The 26,242-nt window shown below is 39.2% G+C and overlaps 1 protein-coding gene across 1 annotated transcript in view; it reads right to left on the reverse strand.

Moving 5' to 3' along the window:
- The window catches only part of COL14A1 (collagen type XIV alpha 1 chain), a 229,571-nt gene extending 203,755 nt beyond the window's left edge, over window positions 1-25,816 (reverse strand). The window contains exons 1-2 of the mRNA XM_082601195.1: window positions 25,393-25,816; window positions 9,824-9,949 (exon numbers count right to left, since the gene is read on the reverse strand). Coding sequence (XP_082457321.1) covers window positions 9,824-9,911 — 88 coding nt within the window. The 5' untranslated portion in view covers window positions 9,912-9,949; window positions 25,393-25,816. The remainder of the gene's footprint in view (window positions 1-9,823; window positions 9,950-25,392) is intronic.
- Between the last annotated feature and the right edge of the window lie 426 nt (window positions 25,817-26,242).

Consider the following 26,242-nt stretch of genomic DNA (forward strand, 5'->3'; position numbering starts at 1 on the left):
AATGTAATCACAATATGCAAGACTTCATGTTCTTTCTACAGCTGCATTAATGAGTTGATCAGTTTGCAAAATAACACAAACCCAAAAGCATTTGTTTCTTAACTCAGGAGATAAGCATTTGCCAAGTAGTACTGATCTTGTGACAAAGAACTATGACTTAGGGTTAGAATTTAATACCTTAGTCCAGCCTAATAATTGAAGCCAACCTTTAAAATGTTTTTATTATTTTATAAGGATGAATTTTTCTACTTGGAATACGTAAGCTTTTGTAATCTACTCTAGTGGGATCTGCTTTATGCCTTTAGGTTTTTCACTTTATTAACTGAGTACTTTTTATGATATGATAATTTAAGTTCATTACAGACATATTATAGTATTAAGATCTTCATTTAAAAACATTTTGAGAAAGAGATTGTAAAGGACCAAAATAAAATAATAATAATAATAATAAAAGATAATTGCTTTATAAACTTGGATTCATTCTTCACGTGTAGCTGATTTATACCTTTCAGGAAGACACACAGCACATGGTCATGAATCATCCTAGCATATTTAATCTTTCCCAATAGTTCACAAAATAGGTTGGTCTATATTACTTTTTGTGTAAGTCATTCAAACTGCAAAACATATTTTTGGAACTCTAAAGCAATGCTCCAGAATTTCTAAAGAAATATTTTCATAAGAAGATTTTTACTATGTAATGTATAAATTTGTTTGTCACAAAAGAAAATTTAATGCTTAACAGAAAAGTTAGCACTCATTACCCACTTTTATGCCTGGCCTTTCTTTCCCACTTTAGGACACAGAGTCTGGGGAAGGAAACAAACATTCTTTTTAATAGGTATGTAGCATAATATGGGGTTTGGACATTAGTTTGATTCCCATTTCTGTCGCTTATTAGATGAATAAGCTTGAGCAAGTGATTGTTTCTTCCAAAGCCTTATCTTTAGAAAAGGTGACAGCAATACTTTCTGCACAGGATAAGTGAAAATGTTAAAGAAGATAACGGATATAATGCATTATGATAGGTGGCCAATAAATGTTTGTTCCCCTCCTCTTTTACTTCATCTAATGGATGATCTCAAAAGCTTATCTAATATTCACAAAAATACACTGCTATCCCAATTTTATATATAAGGGATACAAGGAGAAGCTAAGAGATTCATCCAAGTTCACATACTCGTGCACGACAATCTCTGACCTCAAACAAAATGCTCTGTTTCTTCGGGAGAAGATTTATATTAAGAAGTCACCCTTCACTTAGCTAGAAGAATGAGTAATTTAACACTACAAACTCTCCGCTCATCTGAAATCAGGGAGAACTGAAGGACACAATCTTAAGAGTAGTATTCTCTCTCTACTTGCCCTTTACTACCTCTTAGTAGAGAATGCTAGTCACACAAAACAAAAACACAAGCTTCCCATTCTCAATATGACATGAATGAAAGAGTCTACATTTCTCTGGCTTATGGGAAAATATGGATTTATCATAAGAACTGCTAAGTTGAACTAGAAAAGGAAGTTGGCTAAACCTAACATTTGGATGAACAGAGAAACTATTACTGTTTGGTTTCGACTGGAACTTGGGGAGAAAAATCTATTTATAGATAGGTTCTTATTACTTATGGAAGAAAATTAAAAATAAAAGTTTTTAAATGTTAAACAACACATCCAGTTTCTGAGCCGAATCTTGCCAGTGGGCTGGTAGACATCCTTGGTCAAGCTTATCGCAAGGTCCTCATTTTTGCGCCCTTTTAAAAAAACTGAGTACACAGTATAAAGGTTACTAAAGGCCTGACAGACGCTTCTGGTGTTTGTTTTTTTTTTTTTTTTTTGCGGTACGCGGGCCTCTCATTGTTGTGGCCTCTCCCGTTGCGGAGCACAGGCTCCAGACGCACAGGCTCAGCGGCCATGACTCACGGGCCCAGCCGCTCCGCGGCATGTGGGATCCTCCCGGACCGGGACACGAACCCGGGTCCCCTGAATCGGCAGGCGGACTCTCAACCACTGCGCCACCAGGAAAGCCCCTCTGGTGTGTATTTTTAAGCATTTCTAATGAGTTCTAGCTTTGTTTTAATTGAACTTAGTTTTTGAAATCTACTATTTGTATTACTGGGATCTGCATTTTTTTTTCTTTTTTTTGGCCACACTTCACAGCTTGTGGGATCTTCCCCGGCCAGGGATTGAACCCAGGCCACCACAGTGAAAGCCCAGAATCCTAACCAGTAGGTCACCAGGGAAGTCTGGGATCTCCACTTTTATTTTTGATTTCTGCTAATTCTTATAAAGTATGTCAGGGGGTGGCAAACTACCACTCATGGGCCAAATCTGGCCCATTGTCTGCTTTTATAAATAAAGTTTTATTGGAACACAGCCATGCTGATTTGTTTACATATTGTCTGTGGCTTATTTCACACTGCAATGGCAAAGTTGAGTAGTTGTGATAGATACCGTATAGCCCACAATGCCTGGAATATTTATTATCTGGCCTTTTGCAGAAAAAGTATGCTAACCTCTGAAATAAGTGTACAATATATATAAAGTGTGCAAAGTGACATTACTAGATAAACATGGTAATCCTGAAAAAATGGCAGTGTTGGTGCTGAAAGAGTCATTCATCAGTAGAGCAAGGAAGTCTAAATGTGATAAAGTGTTTAAGGAGTGCTAATGTCTAATGTCTGGAATTTAAGGCTGTAGAAAAGTCAGATGCAAGAAACACCACGCTCTTCAAAGTGAGGCTCACTTGTTTGGAAAGGAATGGAACTTGACTCTTTGCATGGTCACATAGTTTTAAAACACTTGGAGTTAATGACCATATTTCCAACTACTTCCTGCAACACATAGGGATCAGTTGGGAAGAAACATTCTCTCTTGTTCTAAGCACTGGCTTTGTTATAATTTGTTACAGCAGCAATAGAGAACTAATACAGTCAGTATTAAAAGGTATACAGGACACTAACTCTCTCCTCCTAATCAACCTAATGCCCTTTACCTCTTAGTCTCTCCATGTAATTCTTAACTTTCCCTCTACAGAGAATGTGAACCTCCACTGGCCCAAATAACTGTTTATATCTGGATTATTCCAGTATTTTCTTTTCAAAACAAGTTATTAAATGAATTGGAACATAGAGAATGTAATGGTGTGTTGGCTGTAAGGGAAAAATATGTATAGCATGACAGAATGGTGGTACCAATAGTGTCTCAGAACTTCACAGTAAATCTATACTGGGTTCTAGCAGTGTTTGTTTTGGATGGTTACAAAAATGAACCACTAAAGATAGAGTAACTGTCACCTAAAAACTTCAAAGCATATACATTTGAGACTTTGCATAGGGGCTAGATTTCACTTTATAGAGGCCTCTGTGTTAACACATTTACCCATACTTTTTGCTGTTATTAGTAGTCAAATATATTTGGAAGTTTGAGAATATTTTCTTTACTGCGGTTTTCACCATCTTTGTAATAGATTATGAGATTATAACATTTTAAATTCTAAGCAAGATAAAAAGAACTCTCTAGCATATCCCAGAGTAAATTTCCCTCAAATTTTAATTTCTCCTATTTCTAAAACAATACTTTTAATACATTTACCAATACATTTAATTAAAAAATGACTGAGATAAAAAGTTAAGGTCTTCTGTTATTTGTTTGTGGTTTTTAAGACCACTTGGAAATATAATACAAATACTTCTCTGCTGTTTAAAGGTTTTTTGCTTAATAAATATAATAGTTTATTCCACCAGTATAGCACTCTAAACTATGTTTTGAAGGGGAAAACACTCTCACTGCCCATACTGCTCCATTTCTATCAGTCAGAGATTTTTGGCTGCAAATAAAAGAAACTTTCTCTGGCCAATTTAAGCAAAAAATGTATTTACTGGTAGATAATGAAGTAGGTCATATAATTATAGTAAAAGTTAAATAAGCTTTGAAAGTATAGGAATCTGGGAACACTCTGGGTAGAGTTTCTAGGAACTAGTGACCATTTTTTCTTAGGGCATGTCTTTGGAATGAAATGACTGGAGCTATTTTCCATCCTTCCATCACTGGACACAAGTTTCAGATTCTTGGGAGAGTTGGCCTGACTGGTTTGAGTCATTTTCTCACCCCTTAGCCCAGAGAGGAAGTCTGGTGGATACAGCAGCCAAGGCTCCATGTGGTGGGGGAGGGAGTGTTGTTCCTTGGAAGAAAACTAAGAGACTGTTAGAGAAGCAAGAGGCAGACTTCCCTGGTGGCACAGTGGTTAAGAATCTGCCTGCCAATGCAGGGGACAGGGGTTCGAGGTCTGGTCCAGGAGACCCCACGTGCCACAGAGCAACTAAGACCATGCACCACAACTATGGAGCCGGTGCTCTAGAGCCCATGAGCCACAACTACTGAAGCCCACGTGCCTAGAGCCCGAGCTCCACAACAAGAGAAGCCACCACAATGAGAAGCCCACACACTGCAATGAAGAGTAGCCCCTGCTCACCGCAATTACAGAAAACCCGCGTGCAGCAACAAAGACACAACTCAGCCAATAAATAAATAAATAAATTTATTTATTTATTTATTTATTTATTTATTTATTTATTTATTTAAAAATAAAAGTGAGAAGGGAGGTAATAGTGAGTAGGGAAGAACAGAAGACCTTCATTTCAGTGTTCCTTTGTAAAAAGTAGTGTTTCAAGAAATTAAGAGTATTCCATTAGAAAGATTTTAGATGAGCTGAACTGAAGTGAAAGAAAGGAAGGAAGGAAAGGAGGGCAGAAAATTAGTCCTTTAATACATATTCGTATGATGAAATAAAATTTCTTAAGTACCTGATAACAGTGAGTCTTTGACAGAAGACATAAACATTCTTTTTCTGCCTACAAGATTTGATTTCTATGAGAATGATTGCAGTGAAACTCTGAGTTTTTTAAATTTTATTTTATTTCTTTAACATCTTTATTGGAGTATAATTGCTTTACAATAGTGTGTTAGTTTCTGCTTTATAACAAAGTGAATCAGCTATATATATACATACATCACCATATCTCTTCCCTCTTGCGTCTCCCTCCCACCCTGCCTAGACCACCCATCTAGGTGGACACAAAGCACCAAGCTGATCTCCCTGTGCTATGCAGCTGCTTCCACTAGTGATCTATTTTACATTTGGTAGTGTATATATGTCCATGCCACTCTCTCACTTCGTCCCAGCTTACCCTTCCCCCTCCCTGTGTCCTCAAGTCCATTCTCTATGTCTGTGTCTTTATTCCTGTCCTGCCCCTAGGTTCCTCAGAACCATTTTTTTTTTTTTTAGATTCCATATATATATGTTAGCATATGGTATTTGTTTTTCTCTTTCTGACTTACTTCACTCTGTATGACAGTCTCTAGGTCCATCCACCTCACTACAAATAACTCAATTTTGTTTCCTTTTATGGATGAGTAATATTCCATTGTATATATGTGCCACATCTTCCTTATCCATTCATCTGTCAATGGACACTTAGATTGCTTCCATGACCTGGCTATTGTAAATAGAGCTGCAGTGAACATTGTGGTATGTGACTCTTTTTGAATTATGGTCTTCTCAAGATATATGTCTACTAGTGGGATGGTTGGGTCGTATAGTAGTTCTATTTTTTGTTTTTTGAGGAACCTCCACACTGTTCTCCATAGTGGCTGTATCAATTTCCATTCCCCCCCCAACTGGGCAAGAAGGTTCCCCTTTCTCCACACTGTCTCCAGCATTTATTGTTTGTAGATTTTTTGATGATGGCCATTCTGACCAGTGTGAGGTGATACCTCATTGTAGTATTGATTTGCATTTCTCTATTGATTAGTGATGTTGAGCATCCTTTCATGTGTTTGTTGGCAATCTGTATATCTTCTTTGGAGAAATGTCTATTTAGGTCTTATGCCCATTTTTAGATTGGGTTGTTTGCTTTTCTGATATTGAGCTGCATGAGCTGCTTGTATATTTTGGAGATTAATCCTTTGTCAGTTGCTTCATTTGCAAATATTTTCTCCCATTCTGAGGGATGTCTTTTCATCTGCTTTATGGTTTTCTTTGTTGTGCAAAAGCTTTTAAGTTTCATTAGGTCCCATTTGTTTATTTTTGTTTTTATTTCCATTTCTCTAAGAGGTGGGTCAAAAAGGATCTTGCTGTGATTTATGTCATAGAGTGTTCTGCCTATGTTTTCTTCTAACAGTTTTATAGTGTCTGGCCTTACATTTAGGTCTTTAATCCATTTTGAGTTTAATTTTGTGTATGGTGTTTGGAGTGTTCTAATTTCATTCTTTTACATGTAGCTGTCCAGTTGTCCCAGTACCACTTATTGAAGAGGCTATCTTTTCTCCATTGTATATTCTTGCCTCCTTTATCAAAGATAAGGTGACCATATGCACGTGGGTTTACCTCTATGATTTCTCTCCTGTTCCATTGATCTATATTTCTGTTTTTGTGGCAGTACCATACTGTCTTGATTATTGTAGCTTTGTAGTAGAGTCTGAAGTTAGGGAGCCTGATTCCTACAGCTCCGTTTTTCTTTCTCAAGATTGCTTTGGCTATTCCAGGTCTTTCGTCTTTCCATAGAAATTGTGAAATTTTTTGTTCTAGTTCTGTGAAAAATGCCATTGGTAGTTTGATAGGGATTGCATGGAATCTGTAGGTTGCTTTGGGTAGTATACTCATTTTCACAATGTTGATTCTTCCAATCCAAGAACATGGTATATCTCTCCATCTATTTGTATCATCTTCTATTTGTTTCATCAGTGTCTTATAGTTTTCTGCATACAGGTCTTTTGTCTCCATAGGTGGTAGGTTTATTCCTAGGTATTTTATTCTTTTTGTTGCAGTGGTAAATGGGAGTGTTTCCTGAATTTCTCTTTCAGATTTTTCATCATTAGTGTATAGGAATGCAAGAGATTTCTGTGCATTACTTTTTTATCCTGCTAGTTTACCAAATTCATTGATTAGCTCTAGTAGTTTTCTGATGCATCTTTAGGATTCTCTATATATAGTATCATGTCATCTGCAAACAGTGACAGTTTTACTTCTTCTTTTCCAATTTGGATTCCTTTTATTTCTTTTTCTTCTCTGATTGCTGTGGCTAAAATTTCCAAAGCTATGTTGAATAATATTGGTGAGAGTGGGCAACCTTGTCTTGTTCCTGATCTTAGTGGAAATGGTTTCAGTTTTTCACCATTGAGAACAATGTTGGCTGTGGGTTTGTCATATATGGCCTTTATTATGTTGAGGTAAGTTCCCTCTATGTCCACTTTCTGGAGGGTTTTTATCATAAATCGGTGTTGAATTTTGTCGAAATTTTTTTCTCCATCTATTGAGATGATCGTATGGTTTTTATCCTTCAGTTTGTTAGTATGGTGTATCACGTTGATTGATTTGCGAATATTGAAGAATCCTTGCATTCCTGGGATAAACCCCACTTGATCATGGTGTATGATCCTTTTCATGTGCTGTTGGATTCTGTTTGCTAGTATTTTGTTGAGTATTTTTGCATCTATGTTCATCAGTGTTATTGGTCTGTAGTTTTCTTTTTTTGTGGCATCTTTGTCTGGTTTTGGTATCAGCGTAATGGTGGCCTCGTTGAATGAGTTTGGGAGTGAGAGAAGGAGAGAAGGATAGGTGTTTGAGAAGGATAGGTGTTAGCTCTTCTCTAAATGTTTGATAGAATTCACCTGTGAAGCCATCTGGTCTTGAGATTTTGTTTGTTGGAGATTTTTAATCACAGTCTCAATTTCAGTGCTTGTGATTGGTCTGTTTATATTATCTATTTCTTCCTGGTTCAGTCTTGGAAGGTTGTGCTTTTCTAAGAATTTGTCCATTTCTTCCAGGTTGTCCATTTTATTGGCATATAGTTGCTTGTAATAATCTCTCATGATCCTTTAAATTCTTTGAGTTTAAAGAGAATCTTCTCTCTCAAAAAATACAGCACAACAAAATAAAAATACCCCTGTACTTTCAGTAACAAGGCTAACCCTGCAGTCAAAGAATATAACAACTGGACCATCCTTGGTCTTCTTGCAAAATCCCCGTTTGGGATGTTCATATATTCACAAATGTTGTAATTGGCCATAACCCACATAGGAAGCCTGACTTTACTACACAAAAGATGAGTTTGTTGGCTCACTCTGGGTTCTTGATGTGTGCCAGAAATCAAGCTTTACACTTAATTTTTCTCTTTAAAGATTTTAACTGACACAAATTAACTTTTGAGTCAAGTTCATGCAAGCATTTATATTTATTACAGAGTTAAGTATATGTATTGAAGCACCTCCTTTGTGCTTGCAAAAAGAAAAATCATGGTTCTGATATTAAATATACACACATTTTTGTTCCATGAGATAAGAACAATTATTTCTCCACTGCACTTACAGTGTTTCTGTCAATCTCGCTGCCTTTGCTTTGGCACAAGTCCCAGTGCCTTCCATATAGGGAAAAAGGAGGTAACTTTGAAGTTCAAATCGGTGACCTCAGGCCTGTTTCTTTCTTAAGTAACATATCTTCTTTTCAGTGTTTTTCCCCTAAAGGCAAAAACCTAAAGGAAATATAAACTTTGTGTCTAACCAAGGTTTTCTTTTAATGATTATAGAATATTTATGCATATCTAGGCAGTAGATGGGGTCCATTGATAAAAGAAAATGGTGGTATTGTTTTTTGCTAGTAGTTGTAATGGGACTGTAGTCATATAAACCATTTATAAATTGTTTTTTTAAAAAAGTTGAATATTGAAGGATTTGGTTGCTGCCTTTGCTACACACTTTATTTCCTCGAGTAGTTCAGTTGAAGCCAATGCCACTGTGGGTTCTAAAGCACCATCCGTGTTGTCTGGGCATGATCTGTGGTATCTGGGCATGGTCAATGTTATCTTCATTACTTCTCCCGGAGGTTCGGAAGTTTGGCCTATTGACTGAAAAGATGTTGTGGGCTATAAACTCAGACCACATTTAAAGAACAAAAGCCTGGATAGAAGATGCTACAAAGATTTCTAATCTTTAACCTAGGAATCCTGAATGTTGTTAACTTCTTTGCCCTCCTTGTGATGTCAAGACACCTGGGGTGCAGATAGAATCAGTTGGCCCTTAGAACTGACCAGACTGAAGCCTCCATTCTGCTTCTTATGCTTTTCCACTCGATGCTTCCCAGGATGCCCACTTCCTGTCACCCAGGTATGAAGTGGCAGAAATATTTTGCTGACAGTCTTTTTTTTTTTTTTTTTTTTTTGCGGTACGCAGGCATCTCACTGCTGTGGCCTCTCTCATTGTGGAGCACAGGCTCCGGACTCACAGGCTCAGTGGCTATGGCTCATGGGCCCAGCCGCTCCGCAGCATGTGGGATCTTCCTGGACCAGGGCACGAACCCTTGTCCCCTGCATCGGCAGGCGGACTCTCAACCATTGCACCACTAGGGAAGCCCTGTTAACAGTCTTTTTAAGAGACAAGGCATGATCGAGATACATATATACACACCTTATAGGCCCTTATTAACAGAATTGATTTTGCAAATTTGACTTTGCTGATTAAATTTGTATGACATATTCAGAAGCACATTAAAAATGAGCTGTTTAACCAACTGCCACAAAATTAATATGCTCAGTCACTGGTGAGGTCGTAACCTTCATCAAAGTTGTGGCACATTTCTACAATGTAAACAGTTAGTAAAACTGAGTAAAAGTCAACCTATGACCCTGCCTAAGCCAACCTATGACCCTGCCCAACCTATGACAGCTGAACCAGTGAAGCACTCTTAAGGTAAATAAAATAAAAAATGATAATCAGAACCAAAATGGCCAGACTCCCAGACCCTAATTATTATATTCAACTTTTCCATTACCTTGACCCTGGACATTCGTGCAAAAATAAGCAATTGCCAAAAAAGCTGGAAACAGCCAATGCTGCATCTTGCACTGAAAAATCTTCATTTTATTTCCTGCTTTTCACATGGGATGTAACAGTAGTCCTAGAAACAGAGAACACAGAGATATTTTGAGAAGACTAAAAATAAATTATATGCAGTCATCTAAAACAAATAAGCCAACATGTATTAGTATTGTCAGTAAGTAACTCATTCCTTAGGGCATTGTATATTTCACTCTAAAACGTACACTGATAAAAGAAAGATTTTTGAGAAGATGCTGTAAATGAAGAGAATTATTAGAAATATTTGGGCGAGAAATTCAGAAGGTATCCTGTGACTCTTTTATAAGGCAAAAATAGCACAATGAATTTCCCAGATGGATAAATTCCAAAAGTTGGCCTGAAATGAGCATTATAATCAGACAGTTACAACTCCCTTGCCAGTCATAAGTATAGATACACAGTACGATTCTTCTAGTGATCAAGGAGCATTTGAAAAACCACTTTGTGTGATTATTAAATCACCACTGAGCTTTCACTTCATTGGGCTGAATAACCCTTAATCTTTTCATCTTTGCTTATAATTTTTTTCTCCATATGTGTGAATCTAAAACTCTTCTAAGATCATCCTTTTCATTAGAATATCAATAAAAGAAAAGCTCCAAGAAAAGGTGAAAGAAATGAAAAAGGGGGAAATTAAGGAAGGAAAAGAAGGAAGGAGGGAGGGTAGGAAGGAGGGAGGGAAAGAAGGGGGTGGAAGTGTGAATGTTTGGGGTTAATTTAAAAGGCTAGTCTACAAGTGCTTGACTACAATTCTATTGCAAGCCATTACAGAGGAGAAATTCTGAGTCCTTACCTCAGAAATTAAGACATCTCAAAAGTTTTCTTCTATCCAGGGCATTTTTTGAAGTAGGTATGATTATAATATTGATTTAGAGATAAGGAAAACGAGGCACAGAGAGTTTCCCCAAGTCACATAGATAGTGAGTTCAGGATCCAGGATTTCAGCCCACACAGACAATCAGACATGGTAGAAGCATCTTAGGAAAATGCTTCTAAAGTATCACACTTCATATAACTTTCTTTCCACTTTAAAATATCTTTTCTCATTCTGATTACAAAAATAATGAGTTTAATCATAGAAAATTAGAAAATACAAGAAAGCACAGCAAAGAGTATGTGCAAATATTTGCTGATGACATAAATGTCCTGTTACAATATGCATGGCAATATCACAACTTATTTATTATCTAGCTTTATTTGGAAATTTAGATTGTTTCTAAATTTCCCTAATACATGTAACACTGAAATGACCATCCTTATTCACATCTCTTTGAATACATGACTATTGATTTCTTTGGCTAAACTCCCAATTGTAGAACTGTTGGGTAAAACAAGATGTGTTTTTTAAAGGTTTTTAAAACATAGGTACATAATGCCTTATACTGATTTCCACTTCTATCAGCATCTTATATGAGTACCAAATCACATCACTTCCATCATCACAGGGGTTCATTGCTTTCAACATATCCTGATTTGATAGGTAAAATGTGATTATCACAATATCATCTTAATTTGTTTTTTATAATCAGTAAAATGTAACATTTTGTGTTTGTTAGCTACTTACACTTTTTATAAAATACCTGTTCATATATTTCACCCATTTTCTCATTGATTTGTAAGAACTCTTTATATATTATTAATTTTAACATATATACTGCAGTATTTTTCAAGTTTGTTTTTGACCTTTCTATTTTGTTTTATTGGGTCAAGATTTTTTTTTTAATCAAGGCATCTGATTTGATCTTTTTCTTTATGGTTTCTGATTCAGTGTCATGGGTAAAATCATTTTTTCCATCTCAAGGTATATTTCTAGTTATCTTAATTTTTTAATTCCAGTTGTGAATGGAAACCTGGATTATTTTTTAATATAGAAAAGATAGTAATTTTTATCTAATTATTTTATAGTAGGCCACCATTCTGAACTCTTACTCTATATTTTTTCAATTTAATCTCTTGCATTTTCCAGGTTGACAACTGCAACCACCGTGTGTGTGTGTGTGTGTGTGTGTGTGTGTGTGTGTTTAATTATATAGGCCAGGAGTTTTAAAACCATTATTTTACAAGGAATGCCTCAAATATTTCATCATTAAGTATATTGCTAGTAGTTAGATTGAGATATATTGTCTCTTTCCGTTAAAAAATAAATTCTTGACTTTTTACTGGGCATTTTTTTTCAACCAGGAATGAATGCTGAAATCTTGCCTTTTTGCTGTTTCATCTATGGAGATGTTCATGTTTTTCATCTATACCTCTTAGTGTAATTCATTACTTTCGTAGTGTCTAGTATTAATCTATCCTTGAAACACAGAAATAAATCCTGCCTGTTCATGGAAATTACTGTGGTTTTTTTTTAACTTTAATGTAATTATAATGGTTTTAGTTTTCAGCCAAGCCATTTTCAAATAGATGACAGAGTCATATTATTTCTTTCAAGAAGATTCTGTAACATTTGAGCTATTGGTTGCTTATGGTCTAATTAAACTCTTCAAACTGAAAGGATGGAAGCAGAATTGTTTGAAATAACAAAGACAGTAATAGAGCAAAAGAGTCCTTCTCTCTAACTCCTAAGGAACTAACCAAATGCAAGCACTCTTTGTTAAATGCTAATGATTTTTCAAATGTTTTAAACTGTAAAACACCTATGATTTTCTCTGTTATAGATATATGTCTGTGGTGGCAGAAAATAAAAGTAAATGAATTCAAGTTACCTATTTGCAAATTAAAAATGAATATAATTGATTGTAGGACTCAAAAATTGGATATTAATTCTTCTTGAGCAACAAGAGTGAGTACTATTCTAGGTGACATTTATCCCCAAATGGAAGAGTATGGGTTTTAAAAAATTATTATTACAGTGATATTGTATGCCACATTAAGTTTATCTAGTATTTTCATACTATTACCTCTTCAAGAACTTTGATATATCCAGATAAAACCCCTTCTGTAGCTTTGGATTATATCTAGTAGAGCTATCTTTTAGTTTCCAAAGCTTGGGAGGAGACTCTGACCCTTGTATGTTTTTTAAAGCATCAATATTGCTTATTTAATCCAAGTATTTAAAAAATTGCTATCATGTTACTTTTTCCCAATCCTGGCTGCTGTTCTTTTGAGAGATGCTACACTGGCACATTCTTTGAAACAACATATGTAATCTAGTGAAGCACATGTCAGCCAGGCTTTAGGCTGGAGCCAGTCTTGGGAAATATTTTTCAAACAATCCTGCTTCCATCCTTTCAGTTCGAAGAGTTTAATTAGAAAACTGCACTGAGTGAGTACTGGGTCCCATAAGAGTGAGTCCTACTATTCTCAGATTCTGTGAATAAAATGAGTAGGAGGATTAGTACAGCCTTCAGGTAGCAGCTATAGATGCTAAAACATCTGATGACCTACTTCAGTGAGCTTCCACATGTTAGGATCTGGTCTCTGCCATCCTTGGGGGCACCTGGGGCCTGGCCTTGCTAGCAATACCACACAGGGCTCTGAGGCTCAGCGATCATCTCTGGGTGAGGAAGTGTGAAGGCCACTGTAGATCTCAGTCAAGGCTAAGATAGTGATTTCTTCCTTTTCTATGTAAAATCATAGTTATCCTGCTTTCTTGGCTTCTTGTAACTCCCCCAAGGCCATTCATTGCTCTTGAGAGAGGATTCCTTTTTCAAGGACCCTCGTTCCTTCATGATCCAGTCCAGCACCATGTGGCTGTTCATCTTTTCATCCAGGGAATACTGGAAATAGTAGGTGACTTCCTGTCAGGAATGCTTTGTTTCACAAAGGGCTTTTCGGCTTCCTTCCCAGTGCAATAGTTGGAAAATGGTCATCAGCTCTTGAAATAAACATGGTTGTCCCAGTGTTTAACTAACATGGAGTCATAGGCTTTGATGCAGATGCTGGAGTCATCAGAGCATCTAGTGTGCCTCTGATGCCGCAACTGTTTCCTGAATACTTTCCATAATGAATTATTTGGTGTGATCCTTCTAAAGGGCAGCTCACTGAAGGAGTTGACTGGGACAACTTCAGGAGCATCCCATCAGGCCTCAGCTCTACCTAAGCAGCACTGAAAATTGCCAAAACAGTGTCCCCCTGGGAGGGTCACATAACTCACAAAGGAAGGTCTAGGGGATGACATGGACCTGTAGACCACTGCAGCTTCACTTGGGAGTGCAACCCTTTCTGCTGCTTGCTTTTCCAAAGTTTCTGTGACACTGAGACAATATTGAAGTCTTCAGAGATGAGAGCCAGATCTCTCTGAGGCAAGAGCTGAGCAATGTAGTGTCTGAGGGATTTCAAGGTTATGTCCACCTTCAGTCTGCAATGTAAGCCTTCTGCAGAGCGCTCCCAGGCTTGAATTCTTGCAGTCCTGGACTGAGTCTGTGCAGATCATTGACGCATTGGATTACCAAAGAATCCCTTTAACATCTGCCAATCGGACATTTTCCAGGGTCTAAAGACTCCTCAGGGCACCCTCCTCCCGGTCTAACTGATCTTTGCTGTATCTGCATATTATTGTTTTTATATCATGTCGACTTTGTATAGCTGCTTTTTTGGATCTATGTTAATAATCAAAATTGACTAAGAGTTTTCTTTTCTTAAAAGGTTTGGTGTCAAGATTATTCTAGCTTCATAAAAAAAAGTTAGAAAGGTTTCCATTTTTTCATTGTGCCATAATAGTTTAAGTAGCATGAGAATGATCTACTCTATGAAAGCCTATGAATAATTTGATTGAGAAAATCATATGGGCCTATTCCCTTTCTGAAGCTAATTCCTACACAACTTTAAAAATATATTTTGTCTTATTTATAAATCTACTTAGCTTTTTTACTTCTTGGTTCTAGTTTGGATATTTTCCCATAAAGTTATTCTTTTAATTTTGATTTTCAAATTGATTAGCAGAGTTGTGTGATCTCTCAAACTACAATCTATCTTTTCTTGTTATAGCTCCATTATCAGTATTAAGTGATGTGTTTCTGACTTTCTCTTTTCTCTCCAAAATAGATAAGCTATATATATTTGTCCAGATTGTAATTTTTTGAGAATAGTTTTTTTTATTTGCCAATATTATTTTTGATTTCTAATTTATTTAGTTCTGTATTTATCTTTGCTTTTCTGCTCTTTTTTTTTTAATATTTATTTAATTTATTTATTTATTTTGGCTGCGCCGGGTCTTTGTTGTGGCACGTGGGATCCTTTAGTTGCGACACGTGGGCTCATAGTTGCAGCATGTGGACTCTTAGTTGCATCATGCATGTGGGATCTAGTTCCCCAATGAGGGATGGAACTCGGGCCCCCTGCATTGGGAGTGTAGTCTTACCCACTGGACTACCAGGGAAGTCCTGCTCTTATGTTTTTAATTCTTGTTGTTCTTTTTGTTTATTTAATCCTTAATTAATGTAATATTCTTTATTTGAGGCCATAATTTTTCTCTGAATATGCTTTGGCAGCAACATACAAACTTTAATTTCCTTTTTAACCCAAGAGTTATTTCAGTGAATGTAGCAAAGCATAATTCTATGAATCTTCAAAACAATATGATTCAATATGATTCATGCACTTAAACTTATTCTGGTTTTATTCCAGAGTGATACAGTATATCCAGAGGAATAAATTAATTATATTCCTTCAAGCAATCATTCATAAAAAAATTTTTTTGGCAACTACTTTTATAATATCCAGTGACGGTCTAGTGTGCAATTCTTTTGTATTGCCAATTAAAGGAAGATCCACATGCTTTGATAATCATAGAAATAATCAAGTTAAGATCCTATAAAAATATTAAAGAATGTATTCATTTGTATTTAGGGATCCAAAAAACATCTCCCCCAAACAGCCTACCATAGTTCCAAAATGCTAATTACTAAAGAATATTTTCTTAAATTAAGACTTTCACATACTGGAAGCCCCTTAAAATTCAATGGAATAGGCAACACATTGAGTGACTATTTTATATGTAATATATATGGCATTTTAGTCTGGATGAAGTTATTATTAATTTATTACAGATTAATAAACCAACTATTTGTCAGAGCACAGAAGAAATGGGACAAATGGAGAGTGAATTTAGATAAAATACAGGGGGAAAGGCCCTGAGGCATCTAGAGAACCCTAACCCCACCCAGGCAAGTAGAACAAGATCAGGTGGGTTATCCAAAGGAATGTGAATCACTCTTTTGCTCTTTTGTATACAGAAGGCTTGAATACAGGGGATTTGAAAAGATAGGGGAGTAGGCGTCAGCCCTATCATGATCAAGACCGTGATACCCAAAGAAAACCACAGAAGTAGAATCACTCTCTCAACTCAAACGAAATATTCTTTCTAAGATTTTGTTCCCCAAACATAACCACAGGTTTCATCCAGAACAGAGCAAAGGGAAGGAGAGGTAAGGAAACAATTTATCTCTTTGGCATGCCCTTTAAGATCAGGGACTTTTATCAGATATCACAGAATACTATGTTAACATAGTAGAGAAAGTCTTTTTACAAGCCACAGTCCAATAGTCTTTCTCTTTCTCATCAAAACACTGCAGTTCCTGTGTCCAGGTGTTTTGAAGCAATACTTAACATGCCACATTAGAAGTTAATCTGCATTTCACACAATTTAAATAAATAAATAAACAAACCGATAAATTAGTGCTACCCTAATCTTGGCAACATTTTTGAAAACTGTGTATTATTTATATGGAAAAAAAACTGTAGCCCTAGCGTATCTTTAAATTCTTCCTTTTTTGTTGTTTATTTTAAATTAAGATCAGTAATACCATATTGGGAGAAGTGGAATTTTCATTTTCCCAAGGTTTTCTGCCAAGTCTCTTTTTTGGACAGTAAAATAGGGGCAAGAAAAAAATCCCAATTCCTATTAAAGTGCCATGAGATATTTTAACATTTACCAAAATATCAAAGCCTAATTTGTTGAAACTTTGCCTAAAACCTTGCACAAAACAAATAACTCTGCCTTAATTTTTTTTTTTTTTTTTTTTTTTTGGTTTAAAAACATCATGTTAGAAGTGGCTATCTAGCTCTAAGTTCGGAAGGTATAAACCCAATTTAGGGGAAGCTGATAATCTTTAGTACAAGTTTTCTCAGAACACTGTCATGAGATTATGTAATCAGTAACTTAAAACTATCCCCATTAGGACTAATTGACCCTTCCTCTACTTCATATGTTTGTTTTATTTAATCGCATTTATACAACTAAGTTTAACAAGGAGCAAAGCCCATTGTGCAAGCCAGTTTTATCAAAATCCCTTAAAATATTTATCCTAAAGTTTTTGTAAACTACTCATACACACACACACACACACACACACACACAGACTTACACACATATATACCCAAACCTTGGATAATGTTCTACTCAGTCAGTGCTGACATATAAAAAACCATAAACTTAAACAAAATTGTTGCCAGCCAACTGGCACACCAGGCCCTGAGAGAGACTGATATTTGTAATATCAGAATCTTCATTCCAACAATCACTAATGAGAGTCCTACTATGTAACCAAAGCTCTCTACTCTAAGGGAGATACAAAATTTCATACCATATGATCCCTGCCTTCAGTCAACTCACAGTTTTATTGAAAATAAGACTGCAAGCAAATATATTGCCAAGTTAAATGAAATAAGTATGAAATAGAACAAAGAGTTAGCAGAAACTGGAGGTATGAATAGAAAACTGGGAGCTAGGAAGACAAATCTGCCAATAATTTGCTAGGGGTCCTTGACTAACTAGTTTAACCACTCCATGACTTGATTTCTTTATCAGTAAAATGTGCAAGTGAACATCTGCCTTATAGGATGATTGTGATAATGTAAATAATGTACTTAGAAACTCAGGAAGCTCTCAAAAAATTCTAACTAGTAACATGTTAGGAACAGGTTGAAAGGACACAAAGGAAAAGAGAATGATAATCATCAATGAATTTACTACTTGGGTAGATACTAAAGGAGGAAAAGACTCAAGAAGTCTTTATCAGGACTTCTCTGGTGGTCCGGTGGGTAAGATTCCGTGCTCCCAATGCAGGGGGCCCAGGTTCGATCCCTGGTCGGGGAACTAGATCCCACGTGCATGCTGCAACTAAGAAGTCCACATGCCGCAGCTAAGAAGTCCGCGTGCCACAACTAAGAGTCTGCAGGCCACAAGTAAGAGCCCGCATGCTACAACTAAAAGATCCTGCATGCCGCAACTAAACATGCCGCAATGAAGATCCAACGTGCCATAACTAAGACCCAGTGCAGCCAAAATAAATATTAAAAAAAAAAGAACTCTTTATTTCCTCCATCTAATGAAGGTTGTGGGACTAACTTCATGTGGGCATAAAGGTTTAGGCAAAAACGGAAGATCCAAATAAGGACAGAGGCACAATTATTTGCATGGGTGAACTACTTTAAACTTTTCTAATTACATCCCTATCCATTTTTTATCATTTTCCAAATGACAGCTCTATACAGGTTCAAAATAATCAACCATCTGAAGATCTGGAAGATTTGACTTAAGAGCAATTCATTGACTAAAAAGAAGACTTAGCAGTTTTAGTTGACAAGCCCATGCAAAGAAGATTTGAAAGAAATGGGAATGATTAAGCATGATTTAAGCCTAGGAAAAATAAGAATCGGAGGCACATATTGGATGTCTTCAAATATTTGAAGGGCTTTAACATAGAAAATAAAACAAGATTATTTTGTGCAGCTTCTGCAAATAGTACTCGAATCAATGGACAGAGCCACAGAGATGCGGATTTGGATATAAAAATCCTCTAACAACTAGAATGCCTTCTTCACTTTTATTAGAAGTTCTGAGGCAGAAGCTGGCTAAGTTTTACCCATGAGAGGTGTTATAGAAGAGATTCCTGGATTTGTGGGCAGGAGAACTGGACAAAATGACCTTTAACTCTGAACTCTTTCTGGACTCTACATTATTAATATTTTGATATCAATTTTATAGGAGAATTTTCCAGTGAATTGATGATCTAGTTCATACGTATTTACAGATAAGAAAGCAAAGACTAAAAACAGGGCTAACGTCTTAGCCCAGTGTGTTGACATGTTTAGTACTCCTAATTTCATCTCTGTAGTGAAAATACCACCCTCCTTACACCCAGAATAACCAAAAGGGTTTTCAGGATTAGTTAATGAGGTCTACTTAAAAACAAGCCCTAGAGGAAGTCAGTGGTTATCACTCTTCTCTGTTAGCATCAGGACACAGGAGAAAACAACTCTAATTTAGAAATAAAGACCTAGTTGTGTTACTATTAGCTTGGTGACTAGCCTTTTTCCCCCTGTGCGAACTCCCCACTGTGCATGGCATTCTGATTAGAAATCAAGTGGAAAGCCACAACTGTATTAGCCTAAAGTGTCAAAGGGTAGAAGAGCTCAGGAATGCCAGAGACTGGAAATTGAGAAGGGGTGCGTCAGAAAAGAGTGAGCCACAAGTAGGGGGAATCAACTCTGCATAAAAACGCCCCTTGGGACTTCCCTGGTGGTCCAGTGCATAAGACTCCATGCTCCCAATGCAGGGAGCCCGGGGTTCAATCCCTGGTTGGGGAACTAGATCCCACATGCATACCGCAACTAAGAGTCCACATGCTGCAACTAAGAAGCCTGCAAAGAAGCCCACATGCTGCGACTAGGAAGCCTGCATGCCACAACTAAAAGATCCCACATGCCGCAACTAAAAGATCCCACACCTGGCAATGAAAATCCCATGTGCTGCAAATAAGACCTGGTGCAGCCTAAATAAATAAGTAAATAAATATTAAAAAAAGAAAAAAAAGTCCCTCAAGTCGTGGACAATTCAGAATAAAGGGTCAATTAATCAAGAAAAGTTAACAATCATAAATGAGTACGTGCTTAATAATAGAGTTTCAAAATACACAAAGCAAAAACTGATAGAACCAAAGAAAGAAATAATAAGCAAAGTTAGAGATGTTAACAATCCCCTCAGGAACTGAATGAATAACTAGACAAAATATCAGTAAGGATATAGAAGATGTGAACCACTCTATCAACTAGTAATTGATATTTATTGAACATTACATCCAAAAACTGCAGAACATTCTTTTTTAAAAAAATTTCTTATAAAATCGGCCATATTCTGCATCCTAAAATGAGACAATAAATTCCAAAAGACTCAAAGTTTGCAGAGTATGTTTTCTGACAACAACAGAATTAAATTAGATATCAATCATAATAAAATATCTTTACAAATTCAAAATATTTGGAAATTAAACAGGATGCTTCTATTTAATCCATGGGTAAAAGGAGAAATCACAATGCAAATTTTTTAAATAGTTGTAAGGGAAAAAATATAAAAAGATAACACATGAAAATTTGTGGGATGCAACTAAAGGATTAGAGAGAAATATTTACATAAAAAAAGAAGGAATTTAAAAATTAATGATCTAATTTTCCACTTAAAGAAGCCAAAAAAAGAAGGGCAAATTAAAATCCTAATTAAGTTGGAAAAGGGATTAATAAAGACAAGCATAAAACCCAAAATTACATAAAATAAATATTAGTAAAAATTAACAAGGCCAAAATTTGCTTCTTTAAAATATTAATAAAATTGAAAAATCTTTAGAAAGAGTGATCAATCTCCAACAGACTGCATTGGCCTCTTATCCCATTGTAACTCTCCAGCTAACTTCATGGCCCCAGTAACTTTACTTTCTGAGTCTTGGGTAACATAATACATCTAGATGGGCAGTTTGACCCATAATCAAAAAAGTTCAAAGTGCATGATAGTCAATCAATAAATATTGATTGATTTAATGATCAGTGATTGAATGACCAGGGCTGATGTATACAGTTCACAGTTGACGCACTGCACAATTTGCAATCGGCCTAGGGCAAGTAATGCTTGAAATTAGCAGACACTCTCTCCAACTTGTATGAAAAACTGTTTTCCAGAGGAAAGTATACTGTTTTCTTCTCCCAATAGTATGGGTCTGCCCAGAGGTACCTTTTTCTAGTTTACAGAAAGACCCCATGTAGGATCATAGCAGCCCAGTGAATGGCTCAAATGCAAGGGATATGTCTGCAGATCACCCTCAGAAATGTAGCTGTTCAGTCTTAAACTAGGTTGCTGTAAGTCCTACATGACAGAAGGCAGAGCCACTCCAAAAGTATGGCAAACTGGAGACTTTCCTTGACTCAGGAATGTTCCATTACCCAGCATTGTTTTTTTTTTTTTTTTAAGAACTGACATAGCTTCTTGGTCAAAGAAATGAGAGTCGCTTTTAACTAAACTCTATCTACAAGCAGCATAAAGGGCAGCTGCACATCTCAGCGTAGACATCTCATCCTTTAGGAAGGCTTCCCTGATCTTCCAAGTATGGGCCAGATGCTCCTTCTGTGTTTCCTACAGTAGTAATCTTTATTTTCCATTCTAAACCTACAGTAGAACATCATTTTTTGATATCGATTCAGTGTGCTCCCCTTTGCAAAAGCAGACAGAAAGCCATTGAGGAGGAAATCTTTATCCAGTAAAAGATCCCCTGAGTACCTCTAGTTATAGACACCACCTATGAAACTCAGAAGAACTCAACCAAGACTGGCCTCCCTCTGGATCAATTTTTATAAACAATCCAGGTTATGTCTGGGAGGAAAAAGACTAAACACAGCTCCCTAAAATTAAACGTTAGGGACCCTTGCCGGTGAGCTTCAACAAAGGCCCACTGGCAGAAAAGTTCTTCGAGAGCATTGATTTTAAAAAATTACCTTGAAGTATAAGATAAAAATTAAATTAAATTTTAAAAAATTACCTTGAAGAAATGTGGAGTCTAGACTCTAAGCCCCAACTTAAACAGACACTCAGTTCTCAGTATTTCCTGAGAATTTCCTGTGCCTTTCTAGTCACAATCCACTCAAAAAGCGGAGCAGAGAACGAGAGAAGAGGAAACGTGGGAAGAAGAAAAAAAAAAGGTAGAAAGAAGGAAAAAGAAGCAGGAGACAAGAGAAACCAGTTTTGTCTTCCCTACTCTGTACTAAATCATTTTAGGCCTTAAAACATAAGGTAGCTATGTTATCCCTGTTTTCTAGAAGAGAAAACTGAGGCCCAGAGAGATTAAGGAACATGGGCAGGGGCACAGAACAAGCAAGTGTAGATTTCACCCACACCTCTCTGCCTTCCAGCCTCTGTTTCAGCTCCCAGACTTGTATGGCCTCAGTTGATGTCATCCATTTACAGTCACACACCCTTGAAGTGAAGGGTCACTTCACCCTTCCCCACCAAAGAAGCTGACGGAGAAATGGGGTCTGGGTTCAAATCTCATACAGACTTTTCTTAATCACGTATCTGGCACTTGCTGGCTTTGCAACCCCAGGCGAGGTAGTTTATATCCCCGAATCTCAGTGATCTTACATCTAAAAGAAGGAGAATATTTACTTCCACAAGTAACTGGGGGGCTTAAACGTGTTTCTGAAAAAGAAAAGGGCAGGTACCCAACAGGGACTCGAAACACATGTCAGCACTTCCTCGACTACACACACCCATCTCCCCACTAGAACAGGATAAGGCTTGGTCTTCACAAGGCTTGTTCTATATAGAAGAGTAACTGGGGCCCTGCCACTTTTTATTTAGTTAGTTACCAAAGAGGAGGAGAAACAAGAGGAGACTGTTTTCTTGCCATCTAGCACCATCAGGGGCAAATCTGTCAAAGAGGAAGTTTGTTTTTGTCCCTTTCCCTTAAACTTTCCTCTTCTCCCCTCCCCCACCCCACCCGTCCCGCTGTTCCCCTTGGTCATTTATCATCTGTTCTCTACAAATTGTCATAATCCCAGATAATTTGTTAGCTCAGTGGTGCTCAAACACCACCACCTCAGCCTGCAGCAATTCAGGAAGGCCCTTGTCCTTTAAAGGAACCTTGAGTTACACTCGACTGGCCTGGAAAACAGCAGTCATTTGGCTGAGTTTGGAGTAGAACGACAGCAAATGTGGCTCTAGAGTCACATAATTGCAAAGACTCTCAGCCTAAAACAGGCAAAAGATCTTTGTGTTTTACTAGCTGACACTAGGAAGTATTTAAGAGTCAAAGGGAGTGTACCCCAATGAGCCCTTTTTTGCTGTGCTGGGGCTTGTTCCGGTGCCCCTCAAATCATCCGAATTTGCTCAGCCCTTTCTTTAAGGCCAGCCCTGGCTGATTCCAAAAACCAAGACTTTCATGGAAGGCCCAGAGTTCTCTGAAATCCACAGCTGGACCATTAGCAGCAGGAAAAATGCCAAAGGACTCCTCCCATCAATCCTAAAGCCTGGGACCTGCCCAAAACTGCTCCAGGAATCCTGATGGGTTCCAAGGAATCCTTCCCAGGGAATTACTGGGAGGCCTCACCAGTGTGGTTCTTGTCCTTTCAAAGGGACCCCCAGGAGGTCAGGGATGTAGTGGAGGTTCAGGTCTGTCCTGGCTCAGGGCTCCCCAGGCAGAAGGAGGTGATGCCCAGTGCTTAGTGAGAGAGTATCCTGTACATAATGGATAAACCTTGAAAACATTTTACTAGGTGAAAGAAGCCAGTCACAAAGGACCACACATATATTGTATGCTTCCATTTACATGAAATGTCAGCAGAAAGTAGGTGAGTGGTTGCCAAGGGTGTTGGGGGGGGGCGAGGTTGGGAAGAAATGGGGAGTTTCTGCTAATAGGTACAGAATTTTTTTTTTTGAGTGATAAAAATCTTCTAAAATTGACTGTGGTGATGGTTGCACAACTCCGTGAATATACTAAAAAACCACCGAATTGCACACGTGTGCAATTATATCTCAATAAAGCTGTTTCTTCAAAAAAATACTATCCCGAAGTCTATCTTACAGTAGCCACACCCTTGGGACCAGGTTCAAAGGAAATCCATCCAAGCTGCTCTTTTGAAGCAACTCCAAATCCAAATGCTATCCATGCATTAATTCATTCACTCATTTTACATTTGCCAGTGAGTTCTCTGTGGGCAGAACTGGACCACCTTGTCAGAAACACACCACCAGCTCTCCCCACTGCATCCAGCTTAAGCCGGTTTGCTGGATGCGAGCAGGGCCTCTTTATCACATGCTGCAACCAGGAAGGGCCCCCCTTGACTCTCTGTAGCGGAGGAGCCCCGGAGCCTTTTAAGAGGGGAGTTTCAGGAATACTCTTTCTCACTTCTGCTCCCCACAGAGCCACCAATGTCTTATCCGCATATTTCTTTGTTTCTGCCTCCTCCCACCCCCTTCTACTGCTGCAGGCAGCTGACTCTCCAAAATTTCCAGAAGGGAATCCAAAACTTCCAGAGGGAATGAGGCTCTCAGCTGTAGCTCCAGAAGTAGTTTTCCGGGGGGGGGGGGGGGAGGAGGGGGGAGGGGCAGACCCAGGCCGCTGTGAGAGCTGCACGCAAGCTCCATTTGCACAGTTGTCCTAAGGACAAGCCGAAAGCCTGAGCACAGTGCGCGACCCTGGGTCAATCCTGAGCTTCGCGTGCCACAGGGCGGAGCCTCCCACAGAGGACCCAAGAACCCAGCTCCAGAATCAGAGTGCCCGTGTCCTTTACTTGCAGGCAGCGTTCAGACCCTTGCTTAGGACTAAGGCCACTCCAGCGGCACAACGCCGGCTCCTCTTGGCCGGGCCCTAACCCTGTCTTGACTGTGCGCTGTGCACGCTAAAGCCAAGCTCGGCCAGATGCACCTCCGCCCAGGCGCTGCGTACTAGAGCGCTTGAAGCCGCGGGCAGTTCAGAGGGATAAAAAGGGGCGGGTGGGGGGTGGGGGGGTTGGAAAAGCCAGGGCAGAGAAGACCCTCCAGCACCACAGTCTGGTGGTGCATCTGAAAGCTGCAACCTCCTGGGTCCAGACACCAAAGTAAAACGCGCGAAGCATCCGGGTTTCCTGGCGTGGACGAGCCATCACTACGTGGAAGAGCTCTCACTACTGCCAACATCCTGCATCGAGGCACTGCGTTTGCCTGCTCCTCTTTTCGCGAGCACCTGGTCCCCAGCGCGGGTCACCCACGGGGATCTAGGTGAGTTGCGTACCCCATGATCTCCATCGACTGTTTCCCCAAGCGACCCTTAATACAATCTAAATAAAAACAGCGTGCTTTCTGTTTATATACAGCTCTCCAAAACAATCCCTAAGCCCCTTTCTCAATGGAATGGTCGCCCTTTACGAAGCCCCTTCTACTCGGAAATTCTGGAGTCTCCACTGTCTCGAAGTGGGGAAACCCGCTCTTTCCCGCCGAGCACTCACAGCGCCCAAGTACCAGGGGGACCTGAGAGCAACCCAGGGCATCTTACTGTCTGCATTTGCATCACGCAGTGCCACCAATCTCCCTGCCCAGTGACCCCCTGCGAAGAGGCACACGGGTGCACCTTCCCATCGCACCTCAAACGTCCCCGGGCCATCCCAGGCGCGCGTGCAGAGAAGGTCCATGGAATTGCACGGTGTCTGCAGGTGGCTCGCCCTTCCCACTTTCCCTTCCTCAAGAATAGACTTTGCAAAGCCGACCCGAAAGAAGAGCGGAGAAAGATTGCAACTGACCTGTGCAGGAGAAGATTCCAGCCCAGGTAGGGGGCCTCTCCGTGCCTAGGGAAGATCCAAGTTCCGCCGAGAATTGGTTCTGGGCGGCGCACGGGTCTCGCGCGCTTCCCGCCGCGTGCCCCTTTCAATTAGCCTCTCTCCCTCTCCTCTACCCGCTTCTGCCCCCACTCCCGGCCGCTCAAAGCTGCCTCCTCCTCTCCAGAGCTTCCCTCCTGCTAGGCGCCCGGGATCAGATAAGAGGAAAGGAAGGCCCGCTGGCAGCCAATTATAGAGCGGAAGGTGGCTGCGGGGGGAGGTGGGAGGCAGGCCTAAGTCCCTAACGCACCCCCCCCTTTCCCTCCTCCTCTTCTCCTCCAGCCCGGCCCCACAAGAGATGCTCTGAGGAGCCCGCCCAGCGCCGCAGGCGCGCCAGCCCCGACCTGGCGGCCGCCCCAGGTGCGGGCCGCAGCCGGGTGAATGGTGCCGGGATAGAGCGGCTTTTGCCCCTCCACTCGCACCGAGGCTAGCGTGCGGCTGGCTGCTTTGCGAGGTCTGGAGCCCTCGCGGACGCAGGTGCTGTGTGTCCGCTTTCCCATTCCCAAAGACCAGCCTCGTCAGGGACCCCGCGCTCGGGGGACCGGTACCCGCTATAAAGGGGTAGCCTGCCTTGGGACTTCCCTGGCGGTCCAGTGGTTAAGACTCCGCGCTTCCACTGCAGGGGTCGCGGTTCGAGCCCTGGTCAGGGAACTAAGATACCACCAAAAAAAAAAAAAAAAACACACCCAAAAAACCAAAAGAACAAGGGGTACCCTTCCTCCCTTCCTTCTTCTGAACGAGGGCTATAAAATGCCAAAGCAGAGATGCTCAAACT

Source organism: Mesoplodon mirus (assembly GCF_964341445.2).
Source record: "Mesoplodon mirus genome assembly, chromosome: 16".
NCBI lineage: Eukaryota > Metazoa > Chordata > Mammalia > Artiodactyla > Ziphiidae > Mesoplodon > Mesoplodon mirus.